Source organism: Dryobates pubescens, chromosome 5 (assembly GCF_014839835.1).
Source record: "Dryobates pubescens isolate bDryPub1 chromosome 5, bDryPub1.pri, whole genome shotgun sequence".
Classification (NCBI taxonomy): Eukaryota; Metazoa; Chordata; class Aves; order Piciformes; family Picidae; genus Dryobates; species Dryobates pubescens.
This window is the reverse complement of record NC_071616.1, coordinates 2,935,114-2,958,813: the sequence shown is the minus strand read 5'-3', so window position 1 is coordinate 2,958,813 and position 23,700 is coordinate 2,935,114. Positions and strand designations below refer to the sequence as shown.

At 53.9% G+C, this 23,700-nt stretch overlaps 1 protein-coding gene across 1 annotated transcript in view; it reads left to right on the top strand.

Moving 5' to 3' along the window:
- The window catches only part of TTC17 (tetratricopeptide repeat domain 17), an 82,694-nt gene that overhangs the window by 49,835 nt on the left and 9,159 nt on the right, over positions 1-23,700 (top strand). Inside the window, exons 17-22 of the mRNA XM_054161419.1 lie at positions 7,022-7,192; positions 8,350-8,603; positions 10,651-10,816; positions 15,746-15,866; positions 16,705-16,864; positions 19,049-19,132. Coding sequence (XP_054017394.1) covers positions 7,022-7,192; positions 8,350-8,603; positions 10,651-10,816; positions 15,746-15,866; positions 16,705-16,864; positions 19,049-19,132 — 956 coding nt within the window. The remainder of the gene's footprint in view (positions 1-7,021; positions 7,193-8,349; positions 8,604-10,650; positions 10,817-15,745; positions 15,867-16,704; positions 16,865-19,048; positions 19,133-23,700) is intronic.

Here is a 23,700-nt window from a genome sequence, read left to right as displayed (position 1 = left end):
TCCACTGGAGAGTTCACCCTTCAAATCCATCTCTCTCCAGCCTAGAGAGCAGGATGTTGTGGGTTCTTATTAAAAGAATACAGAGGGGAAAGGTATTTCATCTTCCCATGTGGATTGTCCTTGCTTCCCCCAGTACTTAGCAGTTAATAAACTCAGACCTTGAAGCAAATTGACCTGAGGAAGAGAGGCTGAGCTGAAAGGAGAATCTCTGCTTGGAACCCTCCTAGTAAGCTTACAGACAGATTGAAGAACTTGCCTCAGTTGACATCATTGTTTAAGCCTCTGACTCTTTAACTGGAGCTCTGCCATCACTTTGAGTTCCCCATAGCTATTTCAGATGCAACTGCTGCTCCTCACCTGGATGGGTGGCAAGGAAAGGGAGAAGGCAGTTGAGCTGAGTTCAGAGTTGTAGTTCTGTAGCAGTTATGTGGGAGGCTGAACTGAACACTACTCTGTGTGCAAGAGTCAGCTTTTTCTTTCTGTGGCTTCTGCAGCACATAGAGGCAGAACTCCTGACTGCTCCTGAGCCTTGCTTTGACTCTGGACACTTGAACCTGTCCAGAGTAGGGCAACAAAGCTGGGGAGGGGTCTGGAGCACAGCCCTGAGGGGAGAGGCTGAGGGAGCTGGGGTTGCTTAGCCTGCAGAAGAGGAGGCTCAGGGGAGACCTCATTGCTCTCTCCAACTCCCTGAAGGGAGGTTGTAGCCAGGTGGGGGTTGGGCTCTTCTCCCAGGCAACCAGCACCAGAACAAGAGGACACAGTCTCAAGCTGTGCCAGGGGAGGTTTAGGCTGGAGGTGAGGAGAAAGTTCTTCCCAGAAAGAGGAATTGGCCCTTGGGATGTGCTGCCCAGGGAGGTGGTGGAGTCCCCATCCCTGGAGGTGTTCAAGAAAGACTTGGATGTGGCCCTTGGAGCCATGGTTTAGTTGTCAGGAGGTGTTAGGTGTTGGGTGACAGGTTGGACTTGATGATCTCTGAGGTCTTTTCTAAGCTGGTGGATCCTGTGACTACCACTAGGACTCTGCTTTTTCTGATTCCATTAGTCACAGAATCACTAAGGTTGGAAAAGACCTTGTGGAACATGGAGTCCAACCATAACCCAACTACCATGGCCACTGACATATATCCTGAAGCCCCCCCATCTGCACACTACAGGGGTGGTAACTCCACCTCCTCCCTGGGCAGCCTGTTCCAATACCTCACCACTCTTTCAGGGAAGAAATTTTTCCTCCTGTCCAATCTGAACCTCCCCTGGCACAGCTTGAGGCTAGTTCCTCTCATCCCATCATTACTCACTGGGGAGAAGAGACCAGCACCAGCCTCGCCCCAGCCTCCTTTCAGGTAGCTGTAGAGGGCAATAAGGGATGAAATCTGTGACCTTTTTATTTCTCTGTTGCTCTTACTGGAGCAGAAGAGGCTGAGAGGAGACTTCATTGCTCTCTGCAGCTCCCTGCAAGGAGGTTGCAGTGAGGTGGGGGTGAGGCTTTTCTCCTGAGTATCAGGTGGCTGAGAGGCCATGGCCTGAAATTGTGGCAGGGGAGGTCTGGGTTGGAGATGAGGGAAAATTTCTCTGCTGCAAGAGTGGTCAGGGACTGGCAGAGGCTGCCCAGGCAGGTGGTGGAGTCAGCATGCCTGGAGGTGTTCAAGAAACCTGTGTCCAGGGCACTTGGGGACATGGTTTAATGGCCATGGTGGGGTTGGGTTGATGGTTGGACTGGATGAGCTTGGAGGGCTTTAACAACCCAAACATTCTATGATTCTACTCTCACCATTGCCTTATGTCCCTCTTATGCTGGGGGCAGCAGAGCTGGAGGCAGTGCTGCAGGTGGGGTCTAGCAGAGCAAAGGGGCAGAATCCCCTCCCTGTGCTGCTGCTCTCCCTGCTCTGGCTGCAGCTCAGCACTCAGCTGGCTCTGGGCTGCCAGGGACCAGTGCTGGCTCCTGGGGTGTTTGTCACCACCTGACAGCCCCAAGGCCTTCTCCTCCACACTGCTTACACAGGAACACATCCAGGTGGGTTTTGAATGTCTCTGCAGAAGGAGACTCCACCACTTCTCTGGATGGCCTGCTCCAGTGCTCCATCCACTTTAAATTCAAGAAGTTCCTCCTGGTGTTCTGATGGAACTTCTTCTTTTCAAGGTTGTGCCTCTTACCCCTCGTCCTGTCCCTGGGCACTGCTGCAAAAGACTGGGCCCATCTAATTCCCTTATTAGAATCATAGAGTCATTAAGGTTGGAAAAGACCTCCACAGGCTCACAGGATGTCAGGGGTTGGAAGGGACCTCTGGAGATCTTCAGGTCCAACCCCATCCAGAGCAGCACCACAGAATCCAGCACAGGTCACACAGGAACACATCCAGACAGGGCTGGGAAGGCTCCAGAGAAGGAGACTCCACAACCTCTCTGGGCAGCCTGCTCCAGGGCTCTGGGACCCTCACAGGGCAGAAGTTCCTCCTCATGTTGAGCTGGAACCTCCTGTGCTGCAGTTCATATCCATTGCCCCTTGGCCTATCCCAGGGTGCAGCTGAGCAGAGCCTGTCCCTGTCCCCTCCCTCCTGACCCCCAGCCCTCAGCTACTGATAGCCATTGATCAGATCCCTCTCAGCCTTCTCCAGACTGAACAGCCCCAGGGCTCTCAGCCTCTCCTCACAGCACACATGCTCCAGTCCCTTCAGTGTCCTGGTAGTTCTCCAGTGGGCTTTCTCCAGTAGATCCCTGTCCCTCCAATATCAAGTCCAACCCTCAACCCAGCACTGTCATGGCCATTAAACCATGTCCTAAAGTGCCATGTCTACATGTAAGGACAGTGACTCCACCACCTCCCTGAGCAGCCTGTTCTAGCTGCCTGGTTATTATCTATCCCATCAGTCCCTCAAGTAGCAGCAGGAGAGGTCTAAGTTGGACATAGGGAACAATCTCTTCTATAAAATGCTGTCACTCCCTGGAACTGGCTGCTCAAGTCAGTGGTGGAGTCCCCATCCCTGGAGGGATTTAAAGCCTGTGTAGATGTGGTGCTGCTTTGTGTTCTCATAGGAAGAGGTTTGTGTCCCTTCTTCTCCTTTTCCATGTGTTATTTGTCACTTCTCCTTATTTGTACAGTCCTGGAATGGGTTGGGTTGGAAGGGACCTCCAAAGGTCATTCAGCCCAACCCCCTGCAGTCAGCAGGGACATCCTCCACTAGAGCAGGTTCCTTGTCAAGCCTCACCTTGAGTAGCTCCAGGGATGGGGCCTCAACCATCTTCCTGGACAGCCTGTGGCAGAGCAGATTCAGATTGGATGCTAGGAAGAAGTTCTTTACTATGAGGGTGGTGGAACACTGGCACAGGTTGCCCAGGGAGGTGGTTGAGGCTCCTTCCCTGGTCAAGGTCAGGCTCCATGAGGCTGTGAGCAACCTGCTCTAGTTGGAGGATGTCCGTGCTGAGTGCAGGGGCTTGGGCTGGATGAGCTGTGGGGAGTCCCTTCCAGCCCAAGCCAAGCCATTCTATGAACCTGGTTCAGAGAGAGCAAGGCCAGCTGTGGCTGGGTGGACTGTAGGCTTTTTGGGTCTGCAGCAAGGTTTGGAACAACCTTGTGCCCTTCCAGAGGTAGGCTGCCCACCTGCTTTGTGCCTTTCCTGAGTCCTGCAGTGCACAGGCATGATGATGTGGGGCTCCTCTGTGTCTCTGCAGGTCAGGACTGCACAGCCAGGTGCTTGTAGTTCATAAACCAGTAAAGCCTTGGAGTGGGTTCTGTGTTTCTCTGATTCTATGAGCTCCCAGCTCTTTTTCCACCAGGATTTTTTTCCCTCCTGCAACGTCAGAAATCTGAAAGCAGCAGCAGGAGGGGGAAAAAAAAGAAGAAAATGAGGCCACTCAGGCTTCTATATTTAGCAGCCTCAGATCCCAGGAAAGCCAGGACTCATCCAGTCTGTTTTTAGCTGCCAGTGTTTGTCAATCAACGTGAACAGAGCTGTTCCTAAGTAGAATTTTAAGTGCTGTCATGGTGGGGTTTGTTGTTTGGGTTTTAGTTTTTCCCTTCTTGCTATCTCCAGCCTATTTTCTTCTTTTGGGGCATTTAGATTTCAACTAAATAGAGTTGTCAGCTTTCCAGCCCCTTTGCTTTGGCTTCTGGGTTGGGGGTTGTTTTTCTGTATGGTAACAGTGCATCATAGAGCCACGGAATTGTCAGGGCTGGAAGGGACCTCAAGGATCAGCCAGTCCCAAGCCCCTGCCATGGGCAGGGACACCTCACACCACAGCAGCTTGCTCACAGCCACCTCCAGCCTGGCTGCAAACACCTCCAGGCAGGAGGCTGCCTCCACCTCCCTGGGCAGCCTGTGCCAGGCTCTCACCACCCTCCTGGGCAACAACTTCTTCCTCACAGCCAATCTCAATCTCCCCACTTCTAGTTCTGCTCCATCCCCCCCAGTCCTATCCCTCCCTGACACCCTCAAAAGTCCCTCCCCACCCTTCTTGTAGGCCCCTGAGCTGACCTTCAGCAGAGGGCATTGTAGTCCTCACATTACTGAGAGGAGCCTGACTAGCATCAAAATCAGGCTGGTGTGGTGAAGGGCAGCGGGGGGCACACTAGTTGCAGCTTGAGGGCTTTCTGCACAGCAGTGCACAGAACTGAGCATGAGGAGCACAAATTTCAACCTCAGGATCTCCACCTAGTCAAGTGATTGATTATTTTGATTTATTTTAATGGAACCAATTCTTTTGGGTGTTTTTCTTGACAGGATGGTGGAGGTGAGGAGGGGGTTAAAGAAAGGATCAGTGACTGAGAGTAGGAAGGCCTGTGGCAGGTGGCACAGAATCATGGAATGGTCTGGGTTGGAAGGGAACTCCAAAGCTCATCCAGTCCAAACCCCCCTGCACTCAGCAGGGACATCCTCCACTAGAGCAGGTTGCTCACAGCCTTCTCCAGCCTCACCTTGAATAGCTCCAGGGATGGGGCCTCAACCACACCATCCTGGGCAGCCTGTGGCAGTGCTCCAGCAGCCTCATAGAAAACACAGTTTCTGAAGTTAACTGCTTCTGGCTCACATCTTTACCCATCACTTAACACTGCCTTCTTTTATGTGGAGCAGAAATGCAGGACAAGAAGTGAGATCACTGCCTGGAGCAGAAAGGATCTACTTGGTTCCTGTTCTCTGTGCTGCTGGTTGAACAAAACCATGCTTTCCATATGCATGGGGCAATACAATTTGCATTCATCAGGGGGGAATGGAGAACAAACTGAAGGCTCTTACATTTAATTCAAGCTTTCCCTGCTCCACCACATGCTGCTCCATTCATTTCTGTGTGGTGCTCTTCTCACTCACAAATGAGCAAAATGAAGAGCAGCAGTGCTGGATGTGGAAGATGTTTTCCTCCCTGGGGACAGGTTGATGGGCAGCTGCTCCTCTCAGCTCTCGCTCCCAGAGCTTTGCAGTGTATGTGCTGGAGTCTGAGCCTGTAACCTGGCCACAAAGTTAGAGGTGGTCCAGTTTCAGCTGGTTTTCAGCACAGAAAGCTACCTGTGGCTTGTTTCTCTTTATTGTGCCAGTCCTGTCTCAGAAGATCACAGCTTCACAGAATGGAAGGGGTTGGAAGGGACTTCCAGAGGTCATCTAGTGCAACCCCACCCAGCAATCAGCAATCAGTCTGCCTTAGAATCATTGAAGGGTTTGGGTTGGAAGGGATCTCCAAAGGTCATCCAGTCCTACCCCCCTGCAGTCAGCAGGGACATCCTCCACTAGAGCAGGTTGCTTTGTCAAGCCTGACCTTGAATATCTCCAGGGATGAGGCCTCAACCACCTCCCTGGGCAACCTGTTCCAGTGTTCCAGCAGCCTCCTGGTGCAGAGCTTGCTCCTAACATCCAATCTAAATCTGCTCTGCTCTCATTTCAAACCATTGCCTCTCATCCTGTCCCTGCAGGCCTTTGCAAACAGTCTCTCTGCAGCCTTCTTGTAGCCCCTTTCAGGTCCTGGCAGGCTGCTCTTAGGTCTCCTTGGAGCCTTCTCTTCTCCAGGCTGAACACCCCCAGCTCCTTCAGCCTGTCCTTGTAGCACTGCTCCAGCCCTCTGGTCATCTCTGTGGTCCTCTTCTGGACCCTCTCCATCAGGTCCATGTCCTGCCTGTATTGAAGGCTCCAGACCTTACACAGTACTCCAGGGGAGGTCTCACCAGGGCAGAACAGAGGGACAGAATCACCTCTCTGGATCTGCTGGCCACATTGCTTTGGATGCAGCCCATGCTGCCCTTGGCCTTCTGTGCTGCCAGTGCCCATTGCTGGCTCCTGTCCAGCTTCTCCTCCACCAGCACCCCAAGGCCTTTCTGCAGGGCTGCTCTCTAGCTCATCATCCCCCAGCCTGGATTGATCTCTAGCATTGCCCTGACCTAGGTGCAGGACTTTGCACTTTGCCTCCTTGACCCTCATGGGAATCTCCTCAGCCCACCTGGCCAGGCCCTTCTTCTCTTTCACATCAGCACAGTCAGCATTCTGGTGTCTGAAGTTCATATGGCAGACAGCTCCCCTGTATGGTGCAGCATCACTGCAGCATGCCTTGGGGATGTTCCTTGCAGTGGCTTCCAGCACACAGCAGTTTCCTCCCAGCTGTGCAACCTTTCTTCTTTCCACAGACACCTGAGTTTTCCTTCATTGGTAGCTCATAGTGTGTACCTAATGACAGTGGGTCCTGAAACTGTTTCAGGTGGTCTGCCTTGTCCAGAGGCAGCTCAGCTTGCTGACCACTGGAGAAGGTCTTTGATACCTTGTAGAGTATTTCTGTGGTTTAGGATCCATGGGAGTGATGGAACACTGCAACAGGCTGCCCAGGGAGGTAGTTGAGAGTCCATCCCTGGAGATACTCAAGGTGAGGCTGGACAGGGCTCTGGGCAGCCTGACCTACTGGAGGATGTCCCTGCTGACTGTAGGGAGGTTGGGCTTTGGAGGTCCCTTCCAACCCAAACCATTCAGCAGCTCTTTGCTATACAGGAAAGCAGAAGGTTGAAGCTTCAGCAGTGCAGCACAAGGTGTGTCAGTAATATTCTCTCCTTCCAGGTCACTGCTATGAGAAGAACCCAGGTGGCAATCATGACAAGGAGAAATACTTTGATGAGCACCACGAGCCAGATCCAGCAGTGCTAGAAGGACACTCAGAGGGAGGTACAGAAGATCCAGAAGTCCTCCCTCAGGATTCAGCAAGGGATCCCTCCTTCTTGAGACTGCAGAGTAAGTCAGCCTGAGAAGATCAGTGCTTGCAAATGAGTCATGCTCTGAATGTCCTTCCTCCAAGGAGCTGCATTTTGGCACCCTCAGTAAAGCAACAAGTCACCCTTCAGACTGGTCTTGTTCTGTTCAACCCTCTTCTCCAAGTCTTAATGTCCAAATGTGCTGAGTCATCTCATTTTTATGAGATCAAGCTTTAGGCACCTCCCAAGCTAAAGGATGTAGTTTCTTCAGGACTCTCCAAACACACAGTGGTTGTACCTCAGTGAATTCTGAATCAGCTGTGCCAGACAGAATGGCCAGAACGATCCTCACTATCAATACAGACTGGGGGAGGAGCTGATAGAGAGGAGCCCTGAGGAGAAGGACTTGGGGGTGCTGAGGGATGAGAAGCTGGCCAGGAGCAGGCAGGGTGAGACTGCAGCTCAGAAGGCCAAGGGCAGCCTGGGCTGCATCCAAAGCAGCATTGCCAGAGAGCCAGAGAGGTGATTCTGCCACTCTGCTCTGCTCTGGGGAGACCTCACCTGCAGTGCTGGGGGCAGGGCTGGAGCCCTCAATACAGGAAGGACACAGACCCTATGAGGAGGGCCATGAAAATGCTCAGGGGGTTGGAGCAGCTCTGCTGTGAGGCCAGGCTGAGGGAGCTGGGGGTGTTCAGCCTGGAGAGGAGAAGGCTCTGGGGAGACCTAAGAGCAGCCTGCCAGGACCTGAAGGGGGCTGCAAGAAGGCTGCAGAGAGACTGGTTGCAAAGGCCTGCAGGGACAGGAGCAGGGGCAATGGCTTCAAACTAGAGCAGAGCAGATTCAGATTGGATGTGAGGAACAAGTTCTTTACTATGAGGGTGGTGGAGCACTGGCACAGGCTGCCCAGGGGGGTGGTTGAGGCTCCTTCCCTGGTCAAGGTCAGGCTCCATGAGGCTGTGAGCAACCTGCTCTAGTTGGGGATGTCCCTGCTGAGTGCAGAGGGGGTTGGAGTGGGTGAGCTTTGGAGGTCCCTTCCTGCCCTGCCCATTCCATGATGTTATAACTCTGACAAGAGTGTCTGTGGGGAAGAGACAGCTCCTGCTTGATGCCCCCAGCAGGCAGACTTCTGGTGCAGAAAGCAGACTTAGCTTAAAGGTGTCTGGAGCTGCTGCAGGCTTTTCTGGTGTTCCCTCTTAGATGCAGTGGCTGCAGAGAGCAACGGCTCAGAAGGAGTGGAGGCCCTGGAAGATGATCAGATGTCTGAGGAGATGCTGGCTTTGGTGGATGAGTTTGAGAGCTCTTGGCCTCAGGAAGCTTTTGAAGGGGCACTGGAGGTAAAAGGCCGCCGGATGGACCTGCAGGGAATCCGTGTCCTAAAGAAGGGATCTCAGGATGGGCTGGCTAGCTCCTGTTTTGGGGACTGTGGTGATGATGATGATGAAGCTGAATGGGTAAGTTTGGATGAGTTTGCTTAAGCCTTGTACTAACTTACTCTTGTGGAGGAGGAAAAGACCAGGACGGTGCAGGGGGTTAACGCTGGGATACAGCCAGGGACTTCCCAAGAGCTGGTCCATGGCTTGTGTGAAATGAAGTAGTTTCAGTTCATCTGCTGAGGGAAAGGCCTCTACACATAGTCTGCAGGCAGAGGAAAGACCTTCTGGCTCTCTGCAGCTCCCTGAAAGGAGATTGGAGTCAGGTGGGGGTGGTCTCTTCTCCCAAAGAACAAATGAGAGGACAAGAGGAAGTGGCTTCAAGTTGTGCCAGGGCACCTTCAGGCTGAACATCAGGAATGATGTTTAGCACCAAAAGGTTGCCAAGCCCTGGAGCAGGTTGCCCAGAGCAGTGGTGGAGTCTCCATCCCTGGAGAAGTTTGAAAGCAGTGTAGGTGGTGTGCTGAGGGACTGGTTCAGTGGTGACTTGGCAGTGCTGGGTTAATGCTTGGACTTGATGATCTTAAAGGTCTGTTCCAGCCTAAGCACTTCTGAGAAGGAGCTCAGGTTTTGAATGATGCTAAGGGCCTTCATACTTCCTGCTCACAGTTACAGTGGGGAAAGGTTTCTAACCAGTTGTGCTCTATGATAGGACAAGGGGCAATGGATGGAAACTCCAGCACAGGAGGTTCCACCTCAACATCAGGAGGAACTTCTGCCCTGTGAGGGTCACAGAGCCCTGGAGCAGGCTGCCCAGAGAGGTTGTGGAGTCTCCTTCTCTGGAGCCTTCCCAGCTCTGTCTGGATGTGTTCCTGTGTGACCTGTGCTGGATGTACCAGAACAAGAGGACACAGTCTCAGGCTGCACCAGGGGAGGTTTAGGCTGGAGGTTAGGAGGAAGTTTTACACAGAGAGAGTGATTGCCCATTGGAATGGGCTGCCCAGGGAGTCACCATCACTGGGGGTGTTCAGGGTGAGGCTTGATAGGGTGCTTGGTGCCATGGGTTAGTTGGTTAGGTGGTGCTGGATGATAGGTTGGACACAAAGATCTTGAAGGTCTCTTCCAACCTGGTCTGGTCTAGTCCTGTTCTATTCCATTCCATTCCATTCCATTCCATTCCATTCCATTCCATTCCATTCCATTCCATTCCATTCCATTCCATTCCATTCCATTCCATTCCATGCTCCTGCTCTGGCAGGGGGTTGGACTGGAAGATCTCCAGAGGCCCCTTCCAACCCCTGACATCCTGTGAGCCTGTAGTAAGTTCTGGTTAGCATCTGCTGTCATCATGGCCATCTAAGTGCCTTTCAGTGCTCTGGCAGCCTAAGTGGTTTTCTTCTCTGTTGGAGACTGAAGCTATGTCCCCTGTTTGCATGGTGTGATGGAGTGAAAGTGAGCAGGCTTCAAGAATGGGTTGAGATGGGGGGAGAGGGAGAGAAAGATCACATCTGTATCATCTTGGAAATGGAGTCTTTGGACTAGAGAAAGTAGCATAGCCAAGCTGATGTACTGTGTACCAGTGTGGAGCCCCCAGTGTGGGAAGGACATGGACCTGATGGAGTAGATCCAGAAGAGGCCATGAAAATGCTCAGGGGGTTGGAGCAGCTCTGCTAGGAGGAGAGGCTGAGGGAGCTGGGGATGTTCAGCCTGGAGAGGAGAAGGCTCTGGGGAGACCTTAGAGCAGCCTGCCAGGACCTGAAGGGGGCTGCAAGAAGGCTGCAGAGAGACTGTTTGCAAAGGCCTGCAGCGACAGGAGCAGGGGCAATGGCTTGAAATGAGAGGAGAGCAGATTGAGATTGGATGATAGGGACAAATTCTTCACCATGAGGGTGGTGGAACACTGGCACAGGCTGCCCAGGGAGGTGGTTGAGGCTCCTTCCCTGGAGGTGTTCAAGGTGAGGCTGGACAGGGCTCTGGGCAGCCTGATGTGGTTGGGGATGTCCCTGCTGGCTGCAGAGGGGTTTGGGCTGGGTGAGCTTTGGAGGTCCCTTCCAGCCTGGACCATTCTATGATCCTGTGGTCATGGTGGTACTTGATGCTGAGCTTGCTAATCCTGTTCTCCTGGCAGATCACTTTTCAGGTCAAGCGTTTGAAGAAACCAAAAGCTGAAAGCTTGGATCTCCAGGAGCCAGCTGGGAGGAAAGGAGAAGCAGAGACTAATGGAGAAGGTGAAAACTTCTACCACACTGCCCTGGAGATCAGTGGACCAAAGATACCTTCTCCTGGACCAATAGGTAACCTGCTGCTTCTAGAGAATGCAAGCTGTTTGTAGCTGTTGAGCTGCCCTGGGTTTGCTTTGCACTGCTTGATCACCATCAATCCATAGCCCAAACCTCTGCCATCTGCACCTGCCTCACAGAGGGCAGCAGGGTTTCATCTGCTGTGTGAGCTTCTGGGGATGAGGTGGTAAGAGTGGAGTATAAAAGAGGTAGATATTGAGAGCAGAAATAGTAGCAAAGAACTGATGGGGGTTTAACCAGCCCCAGAGAGGACCTGGGAGTCTGGGTGGGCAGGTTCATGGTGAGCCAGCAGCGTGTTCTTGTGGCCAAGGAGGCCAATGCTCTCCTGGGGTGCATTAAGAAGACTGTGGCCAGGGAGGTTCTCCTGCTTCTCTACTCTGCTCCACTGAGGCTGCAGCTGCAGTACTGGGCCCAGTGCTGGGCTCTCCAGTAAAGGGGAGACAGGACACTACTGGAGAGAGTCCAGCAGAGGCTACAAAGCTGCTGAGGGGCCTGGAGCAGCTCTGTGAGGAGCAAAGGCTGAGAGCCCTGGGGCTAAGAGCCTGGAGCAGAGCAGCCCCAGAGGGGAGCTGAGCAATGCTCAGCAAGAGCTGAAGGAGCTGTGAGGGGCAGGAGGCTGGGGCCAGGCTCTTGTCAGTGGTGCCCAGGGACAGGACAAGGGGCAAGGGGCACAAACTGGATCCCAGGAGGTTCCATCTGAACAGGAGGAGAAACTTCTTTGCTGTGAGGGTGCTGGAGGCCTGGAGCAGGCTGCCCAGAGAGGTTGTGGAGTCTCCTTGTGTGGAGAGCTTCCAACCCACCCTGGGCATTGTGCTCCTGGGCAAGCTGCTGTGGGTGCCCTGTTTTGGTAGGGGCTTGGACTGGGTGAGCTCCAGAGGTCCCTTCCAACCCTCCCATGATGGGATTGGTGGATTGCTTGGACTTGCCACAGTATGCACCAAACCTAAGGACAGGATTTGAGCAGGCTTTTGTTCAAGTGTGAATGTCAGGTTCCTGTTTCTCCCAGTGATCTGTTTGTTACCATGCAGCAAGTTCTTTAACCTTGCCCTGCCCCTGTTCACTCCTCTGCAAAACAGGAGGGCTGAAGTGCTTCATGGTTTCAGCAGTGCTGCTCTCTAGAGGGTAGGACTGCAGTGGAAGCCACTCTTTGCCTTGACCAATAGTCACTGACAAGGACCAGCAGTGTTTTGCACCTGGGATTGTCAGAAAATGGAGCAACCAACTTCTAGTAGTTTTCAGTGTAGCTGTGGAACAGAAATGGTGACTCACTCATGAACTGTCTTTAAGGACATGCAAGTAGAGAGGGTTCCCCCTGAGCAAGGGTGGTGATTGTTCTTCATGTGTAGCACTTGGAACAGTGCAGTGAAGTAGGTTTGAAACCTCCACCTTGTAACCTCTCTTTACCTAAGATCTGGTTCAGTCTTTGGGTCCCTCAAGTTCCATTCAGGTTCAGGAATGTCAGGGCAATCCCAGGCACCAATACAGGCTGGGCAGGGACTGGCTGGAGAGCAGCCCTGAAGGAAAGGCCTTGGGGGTGCTGGGGGAGGAGAAGCTCAGCAGGAGCCAGCAGGGAGCACTTGCAGCCCAGAGAGCCAAGCAGAGCCTGGACTGCAGCAAGAGAAGTGTGGCCAGCAGGGCCAGGGAGGGGATTCTGCCCCTCTGCTCCACTCTGCTGAGACCACAGCTGCAGCTCTGGGGCCAGCTCTGGAGCCTCTGTGCCAGGAAGGCTCTGGAGGGGCTGGAAGGGGTCCAGAGGAACCACAGAATGTTAGGGATTGGAAGGGGCCTCGAAAGCTCATCTAGTCCAACCCCCCTACCAGAGGATCACATCCAGATGGGTTTTGCATATCTGCAGAGAGGGAGGCTCCACAGCAGCCCTGGGCAGCCTGTTGCAGTGCTTGCAGATCTTTCTGGGGGGAGCAGTCCCTCTGCATTTCTGCACGGGGGATTTTTTTCTCCTTGTGCTCATGTTTAGGATTTCTTGAGTTGTTCCCTTGCACAAACATACAAAACCAGAAGAGTCTGAGAACAGCAATAATCCATGAGAGAGAAGGTCCATCTGGCCCAATACTCTGTCTCCACACCACAGTGGACAACCTTAAATGGTTTAAGGAGAGCAAGTAAACAAAGAAGGTCTACTTCTGCCAGGGTCCTGACACGCTCATAGGTCTCAGTGGCTGAGAATGGCCTCCCCTGGAACCCCCACCACCTCCTGCTAAGGGCCCAGGGGATGGCTCAGATCAGCCTGGGGCCTTCAGTCCCTGCCTGAGTGAAGGAGGTGTGCCTGCCCCTGCCTCCTGGATGGGGCTGGGTCCTACACTGCAGAGAGCTGCTGTGCTGGATGGAGCCCGCGGGCCTGTGTCGGAGTTCCTCACTCCATTGCACTCCCTGCACTCACCCTGAATCAGGCAGCAGCAGCACTGCTCTTTGCCTGGAATGCCAGGAGGTGTTCAGCTCCAAAATCTCTGCCAAGGACACACAGCACAAAGGTTACAAGTGGAAGGAGGATTTTATCTTGTTTTTCCTGACACTGTTCCAGAGGTGATGCTCCCTGGACAGAGCCGTCGTGTGGCCAGGAGCAGGCTGATGTGCTCTCACTGTAGGTGGCAGTCTGGCCACAGGCAGCAGCAGCAGGAGCACAGGCCAAGCACTCCCTGCTTCCTGAAGAGTAAGAACTTGGAAGAATGAAAATTGGCATCCACTACCCACAAAGGCAGAGGAGGAGGTGTGTGGTACCAGGGGGTACTTTCCAAAGACACTCAGGGTCGACAGGCAGCAGGATTTTGTCTTCCAAAACTTGAGAGCCCAAGAGAGCCTGGGCTGGAGTGGTGCCTTGGAGGTGCAAGAGCAGCAGCCAGAACTGAGCCAGAAGTGCCCAGAGAAGCCCTGACAAAGAGCTGTGCTCAATGCTACAGAGGAAAGGAAGCAGCTCCAGGGCAACCCAAGAAGCTTCCCCATCCTAGGAGTGTAGAAAGCTTCCTCCCCCCAGATGCAGGGCATGAGAGGCCTCTCCATGGTGCATGAGCAGCAGCAAGTACCAAGCCAAAAGGGCCTGAAGGAGAGCTGACAAGGGGCTGTGCTTAGTGCTACAGAGGAAAAGAAGCAGCTCCAGGAGAACCCAAGAAGCTTCCCTGTCCTAGGAGTCTAGAAGGTTTCCTCTCCCCAGATGTGGGGCCTGGAAGGTCATCTCTGTGGTGCATGGAGCAGCAGGAACTGATCCAAAAAGCACCAGAGGAGGCTGACAAGGGGATGTGCTCAATGCTGCAGAGGAAAGGAAGCAGCTCTCAGGGTACCCAAGAGGCTTCCCTGTCCTGGGAGTAAAAAACTTCTCCTCCTCCCAGATGTGGGCCACGAGGGACACTGTTGTGGAAGCACAAGCAGCAGGCCCCTGGCCAGAATGGCCCAAAGGAGGCCTGGCAAGTGGCCATGCTCAGTGCTGCAGAGGAAGGCAATAAACCCCCTGGGGACCAGAGCCAATCCACCCTGGGGGGAAAAATTCCTTCCTGACCCCAGCACTGGTGATCAGCTACTCCCTGAGCATGTGGGCAGGACCTGCTTCCTCCTGCCCCAGGCTGGTCCTGCCTCCCAAGAGATGCCCAAGCCCTACTCTCCCTCACCCTGCAGCCACCTCAGGGCACTCTGAGAGTGGTCAAATGCCCCATGCCTGATGGACCTTGGGGGCAGGAATCTTCTCCTGTGCTTGGCAGGACACCAGTGGGTGCTCCAAAGCACTGGCTGCCCTGGCAACATCTCTGCATCCCACTGCTTACAGCTCCTGGCTCCAGCAGGGATGTTCTGCAGTGCTCCTCAAAGCTGAAGAATCCTGATTGCCTCAGGCCCCTCCAGAAATTGGTGCTGCTTCTCACCTCCAGCAGCCTGGTCTAGCTCCTGGCCTTCCTCCCTCAGCCCTCTCCAGCTTCTTCCACTGGCTCCTCAACGGCCTCCTCTGGGATGTCTCTGGGCTGCTCCCAGGCCAGGGTCTGGCAGCAGAGAAAGGAGGATGCTCTCTTTTATCCTGTCCCAGGGCACTGGCACTGCTGTGTGGCCACTGCCAGGTGATGGCATTGTGCCATCAGGCTGTGCCCCCCACCCTGTGCCCAGCTCTGCCCACCGGCACCTCATCACCTCCCCTCTGCCCAGCAGCCTTCAGGGGAAGCCTTTGGGCTGCTGTTCCTGAGGCAGTCCCAATGCCCAGGAGGCCTGGGAGGCTTGGCCCTGCCCTTGGTGATGAGCAGAGGGCTGGAGAGAGACTGAGAGAGTTGGGGCTGTTCAGTCTGGAGAGGAGAAGGCTCCCAGGAGACCTTCTTGGGGCCTTCTGTAGCAGTTTTAGGCTGTGCCTGAGCAAATTTTCCATGGATTGAGCAGAAAGTAGTAAAACGTAAATAAATCACCATTGGATGCAAAAGGGAAAATAAGGATAAGGTCTCAATAATCCCTTGGGACAGATAGCTGAAGGGGGCTCCAAGAAAGCTGGGGAGGGACTTGTGAGGGTGTCAGGGAGGGATAGGACTGGGGGGGATGGAGCAGAACTAGAAGTGGGGAGATTGAGATTGGCTGTGAGGAAGAAGTTGTTGCCCATGAGGGTGGTGAGAGCCTGGCACAGGCTGCCCAGGGAGGTGGAGGCAGCCTCATCCCTGGAGGTGTTTGCAGCCAGGCTGGAGGTGGCTGTGAGCAAGCTGCTGTGGTGTGAGGTGTCCCTGCCCATGGCAGGGGGCTTGGATGATCCTTGAGCTCCCTTCCAGCCCTGACAGTTCGGTGATTCTGTAATGTCCTTAAAAGAGCCCTGGCTGCAGGACCATGGCTGTTGTAACGTGTGGAATGCATCCTCTGTGATGAAGTACTTGGGAAGGGGTTGTGCTGCAGTAGAATGTCTGCCTGCTTGCAGCTTGCTGTGGTGTTTGACTTCTCCTCCCCTCCCTGCAGGCACGAGGCGTGACTACCGCAGCCTTGGCTGGCCCAGCCCTGACCAGTGCCTGAAGCTCCGCAGGGTTGAGCTCACCACCGTAGCCAGCACCTGGCTTGCTGTGTCTGCTAAAAACATTGAGTAAGTATCTCTGAGATGAGCCTTACAGAACTTCCTCACACAAAGCAAGTCCCTTAAGTGGTCTTCAGCATGCCCACCCTGAAGGCTTTATGCTTTAGGATTGTATTATCTTTAGAACAGAATGATGGTGGAGGATGGAAGGGACCTCTGCAGCTCACCCAGTCCAAGGCCCCTGCTCAAGCAGGGCACCCACAGCAGCTTGCCCAGGAGCACAGTGGCCAGGGGGGGTTGGAAGCTCTCCACACAGGGAGACTCCACAACCTCTCTGGGCAGCCTGCTCCAGGCCTCCAGCAGCCTCACAACAAAGAAGTTTCTCCTCCTGTTCAGATGGAACCTCCTGGGTTCCAGTTTGTGCCCCCTGCCCCTTGTCCTGTCCCTGGGCACCACTGACAAGAGTCTGGCCCCAGCCTCTTGCTCCCCACAGCTCCTTCAGCTCTTGCTGAGCATTGAGAAGTTCCTCTCTCAAGGTGCTCTTCTCAGCCATTCCCCCTCACAGAGGTCCTCCAGGGCTCCTGCACTCTGACAAACATTTTTCCTTATGCTCACATGGAACCTCTTGTGTTCTGTTTTGTGCTTGCTTCCCCTTGTCTTAAATCCTTAAATACTCTTTAAAGCAAGAAAAAACCTGCCAGAATTTCAAAGCCATTTGCAGGCCTGCTGTGTTGCACAACAGACTTGCCCAGAAAGGTGAGGTACAGACAGGATATCCATTTCTCTCTTGCTGCTTGCACATCCCCACTGGGGTTCTGCCAGGTTCTGGGCAGTTCATCCTGACCAGGGAGCTTGCAGGGAGCCTGCCTTCTCCTGACTGATGCAGCTTCTTTTGTGACCTTTGCAGCATTACAGAACACATCGATTTTGCCACCCAGCTGCAAGAGCCAGCCATGGAGCCCCTTTGCAACCCAAACCTCCCAGCCAGCATGCACACTTTGGACCACCTGCAAGGTGTCTCCAGTCGGACCAGCTTGCATTACACTGGAGAAAGTCAGCTGAAAGAGGTATGGCAGAGCTGGAGGCTGTCCATGGGAGGTGGAAAGTGCACTTAGCTCAGTGCCCTGTCTCTAGAAGTGGCCTTCAGTGAGGGAATGCCTGGAGCCTGGATAAAACTGTAGAGTAGAGTAGAATGGAACAGAATAGAATTAACCAGGTTGGAAGAGACCTTTGAGATCATTGTATCCAACCTGTCACCCAACACTACCTAATTAACTAAACCATGGCAACAAGCACCCCATCAAGTCTCTTCCTGAACACCTCCAATGATGGTGACTCCACCACCTCCCTGGGCAGCACATCCCAATGGCCAATTACTCCTGTGAAGAATTTCTTCCTAACATCCAGTCTGAACCTCCCCTGGCACAGCTTGAGACTGTGTCCTCTTGTTCTGGTGCTGGCTGCCTGGGAGAAGAGACCAACCCCCTCCTGGCTACAACCTCCCTTCAGGGAGTTGGAGAGAGCAATGAGGTCTCCCCTGAGCCTCCTCTTCTGCAGGCTAAGCAACCCCAGCTCCCTCAGCCTCTCCTCCCAGGGCTGTGCTCCAGACCCCTCCCCAGCTTTGTTGCCCTTCTCTGGACACCTTCCAGCAGCTCAACCTCTTTCCTAACCTGAGGAGCCCAGAACTGGACACAGGACTCAAGGTGTGGCCTGAGCAGTGCTGAGCACAGGGCACAATGACCTCCCTGCTCCTGCTGGCCACACTGCTCCTGATGCAGGCAGGAATGCAAGCTGAAAGCCATCCTTTCAAGAATGTCTTCTCAGCCACCTACAGCCTGGCCTGAGGGAAATCCCAGAGCACTGCTTAGTGTCCTGGAATCCATCTTGATGGAGGAAAGAGTGAAAGAAAAGCCCAGCTGAGCACACCTGGACTTTTACTGTGCTTGGTATGGAGTGCAGTGGAATTCTAACACTATTGAGGATGCAGATAGAATCCTTAAGGTTGGAGAAGACCTCCAAGATCATCAAGTCCAACCCTTGACCCATCACTGCCAGGGCACCACTAAACATGTCCTGCAGCACCACATCTCCATGTTTGAACACTCCCAGGGAGGGTGGAGCAGTCTGTTCCAGGGCTGGACAGCCCTTTCAGAGACAACATTGTTCCTCGTGTCCAACCTAAGCCTCCACTGGTACAACTGGAGGCCATTTCCTCTCATCCTAGCAGTTTTTCCATGGGAGAAGAGACCAACCCCCACATGGCTCTTAACTTCCTGTCAGAGAGTTGTAGAGAGCCACAAGGTCTCCTCAGTCTTCTTTTCCCCAGGCTGAACAACCCCCTTTGTGCAGCCCTGCTCTCTAGACCCTTCAGCAGCTTCATTGCCCTTCTCTGGACTGCTCCAGCACCTCAGAGTGAGGGGTGCAAAACTGAACTCAGCACTCAAGGGGTGCCTCACTGGTGCTGAGTACAGGGCTGTGATCTTCCCTGCTCCTGCTGGCCACACTGTTGTTGGTGGCCTTGGCCACCTGGGCACACTGCTGGCTGACTGTTGACCAGCACCCCCAGGTCCTTTTCTGCTGGGCAGTTTCCAGACATTCTGCCTGCCCTAAGTCTGGGATATTCATGGGGTTGTTGTGACCCAAGTGCAGCACCCCAGACATGGTCTTGTTGACCCTCATGCTGTTGGCCTCAGCCCATGGATCCAGTCTGGCCAGATTTCCTCTGTAGAGCCTCCCTACCCTCAAGCAGATCAACACTGTCACCCAGCTTGGTGTCATCTTCAGACTTCCTGAGGGTGCCTCCCTTCCTTCATCCACATCATTGATAAAGACATTGAAGAGAAGTGGCCTCAGCACTGAGCCCTGGGGAGCACCACTGGGGAGTGGTCACCAGCTGGCTTTCACTCCATTCCCCACCTCCCTTTGGGCCCAGCCCAGTTTTACCCTCAGGAAAGTGTCCACCCATCCAAGCCTTGAGCAGCCAGCTTCTCCAGGAGGATGCTGTGGGAGACAGTGGCAAAGGCTTAGCTGAAGTCCAGGGGAACACATCCACAGCCTTTCCCTCATCCTCTGGGATGCTGAGGTTATCAGAGTTGAGGTTAACCAAGCAGGACAGTTTTAAGATAGTGATGTTCATGTAGGAACAGGACACAGCACTTGTTAAAGGCTGGGGGGGAAAAGCAAGCAGCGAGTGAGGGCCATCTCTTAACCATCTTAAGCACCTCTAAGCTCTTGTTCTGCCTCTTCCACAGGTACTACAGAACCTTGGCAAAGAGCAGTACTCACCACAGTCATTAGAACAAGTTGGGACTCGAATAGCCAAAGCTTTGGAGAAGGTATGTGTAAAAGAGCAGCAGGAGGAGCCTGGACTTCCCTGCTCATGACTGCTGCAGTCCTCAGTCCAGGCTTGAACCCTTGGTCTGAAATTCCACTCAGGGAGCTGGAATTAGGGCTTGTGTCTCTTCAGGATCTGTAATGCCCTCACAGGTACCTTGTGGAGATGTGTCCTGTGCTTTACCCTGGCAAGTCTCTTTCCTATCTCCCTGCTCCAGCTTGTCAAGTGTCCTGGTGTCTCCAACCCTCTAGTGTTGAAATACTCAAGTAGTGCAGCTGTTTTTTTTTCTACTTGGAGCTTAGGAAAAATCCAGTTCAAGCCTTGGCTCAGCTCTCCAGTCACGTTTCTGGCAGGCAGTGGTCAGGCAGAGGCTTCCTCTCTTCTCTGCCTCCTCCCTTGTATCTCACGCAGCGTTGGGTTGAGGTGTCAGATGCATTCAGGGAGATGTTTGGCACCACGTGCAAGGCTGCACTCCTCTCCCTCCCCAGAGGAAGCCAAATTAAGGCTGCTACAGACCTCAGGGGAGGGCCTGAGGATGAGGAACATTGTTTTCCCAGGAGCTACCAGGTAGTTCAGGACGCTGGGATTGCTGTTACATGTTTACAGCAGGTGGGGAGACTCTCCCAAACCACTTCAGAGCAGAGAGCTCAGCCAGGACATGGAATCATTAAGGTTAGTCTCACAGAATCACCAAGGTTGGAAGAGACCTCAAGGATCATCGAGTCCAAGCTGTCACCACAGACCTCAGGACTAACCCATGGCACTAAGTGCCACATCCAATCCCCTCTTGAACACCTCCAGGGATGGGGACTCCACCACCTCCCTGGGCAGCACATCCCAATGGCCAACAACTCTCTCTGTGAAGAACTTTCTCCTCACCTCGAGTCTAAACCTCCCCTGGCACAGCTTGAGACTGTGTCCTCTTGTTCTGGTGCTGGCTGCCTGGGAGAAGAGACCAACCCCCACCTGGCTACAACCACCCTTCAGGTAGTTGGAGAGAGCAATGAGGTCTCCCCTGAGCCTCCTCTTCTCCAGGCTAAGCAACCCCAGCTCCCTCAGCCTCTCCTCCCAGGGCTGTGCTCCAGACCCCTCCCCAGCTTTGTTGCCCTTCTCTGGACACCTTCCAGCAGCTCAACCTCTTTCCTAACCTGAGGGGCCCAGAACTGGACACAGGACTCAAGGTGTGGCCTCAGCAGTGCTGAGCACAGGGCACAATGACCTCCCTGCTCCTGCTGGCCACACTGTTCCTGATGCAGGCCAGGATGCCCTTGGCCTTCTTGGCCCCCTGGGCACACTGCTGGCTCATGTTTAGGCAGCTGTCAATCAGCACCCCCAGGTCCCTCTCTGTTTGGCAGCTCTCAGCCACTCTGACCCCAGCCTGTAGCTCTGCCTGGGGTTGCTGTGGCCAAAGTGCAGCCCCTGGCACTTGGACTTGTTGAATGCCATCCTGTTGGCCTCTGCCCATCTGTCCAGCCTATTGAGGTCCCTTTGCAGAGCCCTTCTGCCCTCTAACTGACCAACATCTGCTCCCAGCTTGCTGTCAGCTGCAAATCTGCTGATGACTGACTCAATCCCCTCCTCCAGATCATCAATCAAGATATTGAACAGGCTGGGGCCCAGCACTGATCCCTGGGGCACACCACTGGTGCCTGGCTGCCAGCTGGCTGTGGCACCATTCACCACCACTCTCTGGGCTCAGCCTCCAGCCAGTTCCTAACCCAGCTCAGAGAGCTGCTGTCCAAGCCAGGGGCTGACAGCTTGGCCAGCAGTTTGCTGTGGGGGATGGTGTCAAAGGCCTTGCTGCAGTCCAGGCAGACTCCATCCACAGCCTGCCCCACATCCACCAGGCAGTCCCCTGGGCATGGAAGGAGATCAGGTTGGTCAGGCAGGAGCTGCCCTTCCTGAATCCATGCTGGCTGGGCCTGAGCCCTTGGCCATCCTTCAGGTGCAGTTATTGCCCCCAGGATAATCTGCTCCATCACTTTCCCTGGCACTGAGCTCAGGCTGCCAGGCCTGGAGTTTCCAGGTTCCTCCATCCCACCCTGCTTGTGGATGGGGACCACCTTGGCCAGTTTCAGTCACCTGGGACCTCTCCAGTGAGCCAGGACTGGAGGAAAATGATGGAGAGCGGCTTGGCAGCTCATCTGCCAGCTCTCTCAGCACCCTAGGATGGATCCCATCCAGCCCCATGGAATCATATCATAGAATGGTTTAAGTTGGAAGGGACCTTAAAGATCATCTAGTCCTAGCCTTAGAGAGTGACACCTTCCACTAGCCTGGGTTGCTCCTCATCTGCCTGGCCTTGAACACCTCCATGGAGGGGGCATCCACAGCCTCCCTGGGCAACCTGTGCCAGTGTCTCCCCAGCCTCACTAGAAAGAATTTCTTCCTAATCTCCAGTCTCTATTTCCCCTCCTCCAGCTCAAAGCCATTGCTCCTCATCCTATCACTACAAGCCCTTGTCAAAACTCCCTCCTTAGCCTTCTTGTAGCCCCCTTCAGGTACTGGAAGGCTGCTCTGAGGTCTTTCTGGAGCCTTCTCCTCTCCAGGCTGAACAGACCTGACACCCTCAGCCTGCCCCCTCTGGGGAGGTGCTCCAGCCCTCTGATCATCTTGGTGGCCTCCTCAAGACCCAGAGATACTTATTACACATCCAGAGAAGGAGACTCCACAACCTCTCTAGGCAGCCTTCTCCAGTACTCCATCACCCTTACAGCAAGGGATTTCCCCCCACCCTGTTCAGATGGAAGCTCCTGGGTTCCAGTTTGTGCCCATTGCCTCTTGCTGAGATGGAACTTGCTGTGTTCTTGCTGTGTTCTTGCTGTGCTTTGAAAGTGAAGCCAGTATAGCTTTGCCATCCCCAGGTTAAGTAAAGGTGTTCCCCTCAGGCTCCTGTTTCTTTCCACTTAAGAAGCAATTTGTCCTCTTCCATTCTGCCCTTCCCCCTGCAGACAACAAGCTCTCCTAGTAAGCTGAGCCCAGAATTCTCAGTCAGGCTTTAGCTGTGCTGGAAAGCAAATGCAAATCTTGTGTCTCCCAGTGTCATTCAGCATGCACAAGAGCTAATCAGACAAATCAAGATGGCTACTTAGCTAATTGGCACATGTGAGCATAAACAGTCATTTTGCTGTCTCTGAGCCCACAGAATTCCAGCACATTGGTGTTTTCCTTGGATTCTGACACGTGCTGGGGGAGGCAGCCAGCAGCTCCAGACTTCTCAAGGCTTCTGCTCCAAGCTGCATCTTACAGCAGCTCTTCTCGTCCCAGCCACTGCATGAGTGCAGTCAGCTGCTTCAGCTCAGGTTTCTCTTTTGGCTTTGGGTTGGGGAATGTGTGTACAAATCCAGATGCTAAGCATCAAACAGCTGCTTAGAAGCTGTTGTGACTGCTCCAACTGATGTTGCTGCTGAAATCATTTGAACTGCTGTCCCTGCCTTAAGCACATGATGTAGCGCTTGGAGTTTGGGGTTCAGCTGGCAAACTGCTTCACCTGGCTCTTGCAACAAGAGCAAGTGCAGCATCCTGCACTTGGGCTGGAACAATCCTCACTATCAGTACAGACTGGGGGAGGAGGTGATAGAAAGCAGCCCTGCAGAAAAGGACTTGGGGGTGCTGAGGGATGAGAAGCTGGCCAGGAGCAGGCAGTGTGAGACTGCAGCACAGAAGGCCAAGGGCAGCCTGGGCTGCATCCAAAGCAGCATTGCCAGAGAGCCAGAGAGGTGATTCTGCCACTCTGCTCTGCTCTGGGGAGACCTCACCTGCAGTGCTGGGGGTAGGGCTGGAGCCCTCAATACAGGAAGGACACAGACCCTATGAGGAGGGCCATGAAAATGCTCAGGGGGTTGGAGCAGCTCTGCTGTGAGGCCAGGCTGAGGGAGCTGGGGGTGTTCAGCCTGGAGAGGAGAAGGCTCTGGGGAGACCTAAGAGCAGCCTGCCAGGACCTGAAGGGGGCTGCAAGAAGGCTGCAGAGAGACTGTTTGCAAAGGCCTGCAGGGACAGGAGCAGGGGCAATGGCTTCAAACCAGAGCAGAGCAGATTGGGATTGGATGCGAGGAAGAAGTTCTGCACCATGAGGGTGGTGGAACACTGGCACAGGCTGCCCAGGGGGATGGTGGAGGCTCCTTCCCTGGAGATACTCAAGGTGAGGCTGGGCAGCCTGATGTGGTTGGGGATGTCCCTGTTGACTGCAGGGAGATTGGGCTGGGTGAGCTTTGGAGGTCCCTTCCAACCCAGACCATTCTGTGATGCTATGCTTTGTGATGTTAGAGGTAAAACCCTTTTGTTGCTTTGAAACAGCTTAGCCCCAGTGCCAGAATTCTGGAATCATTTCAGTTGGACAAGTTTCTACACATCCCATTTCACTTGTGCTTGAGCAGGCAGCTTGGTGCCATGATGCCATGTTCATGAACAGTTGTGTACAACTGATAGCATTAATAATTGATGCTTTGCAGAGACCAAAGGTCCTTCATTTGCCAACTGTGTGGCCATGGCACTTTGCAACAGGGTTTCATGGCCATGGTGGTGCTGGGTTGCTGGTTGGACTCAATGAGAGCTTTTCCAACCCAAAGA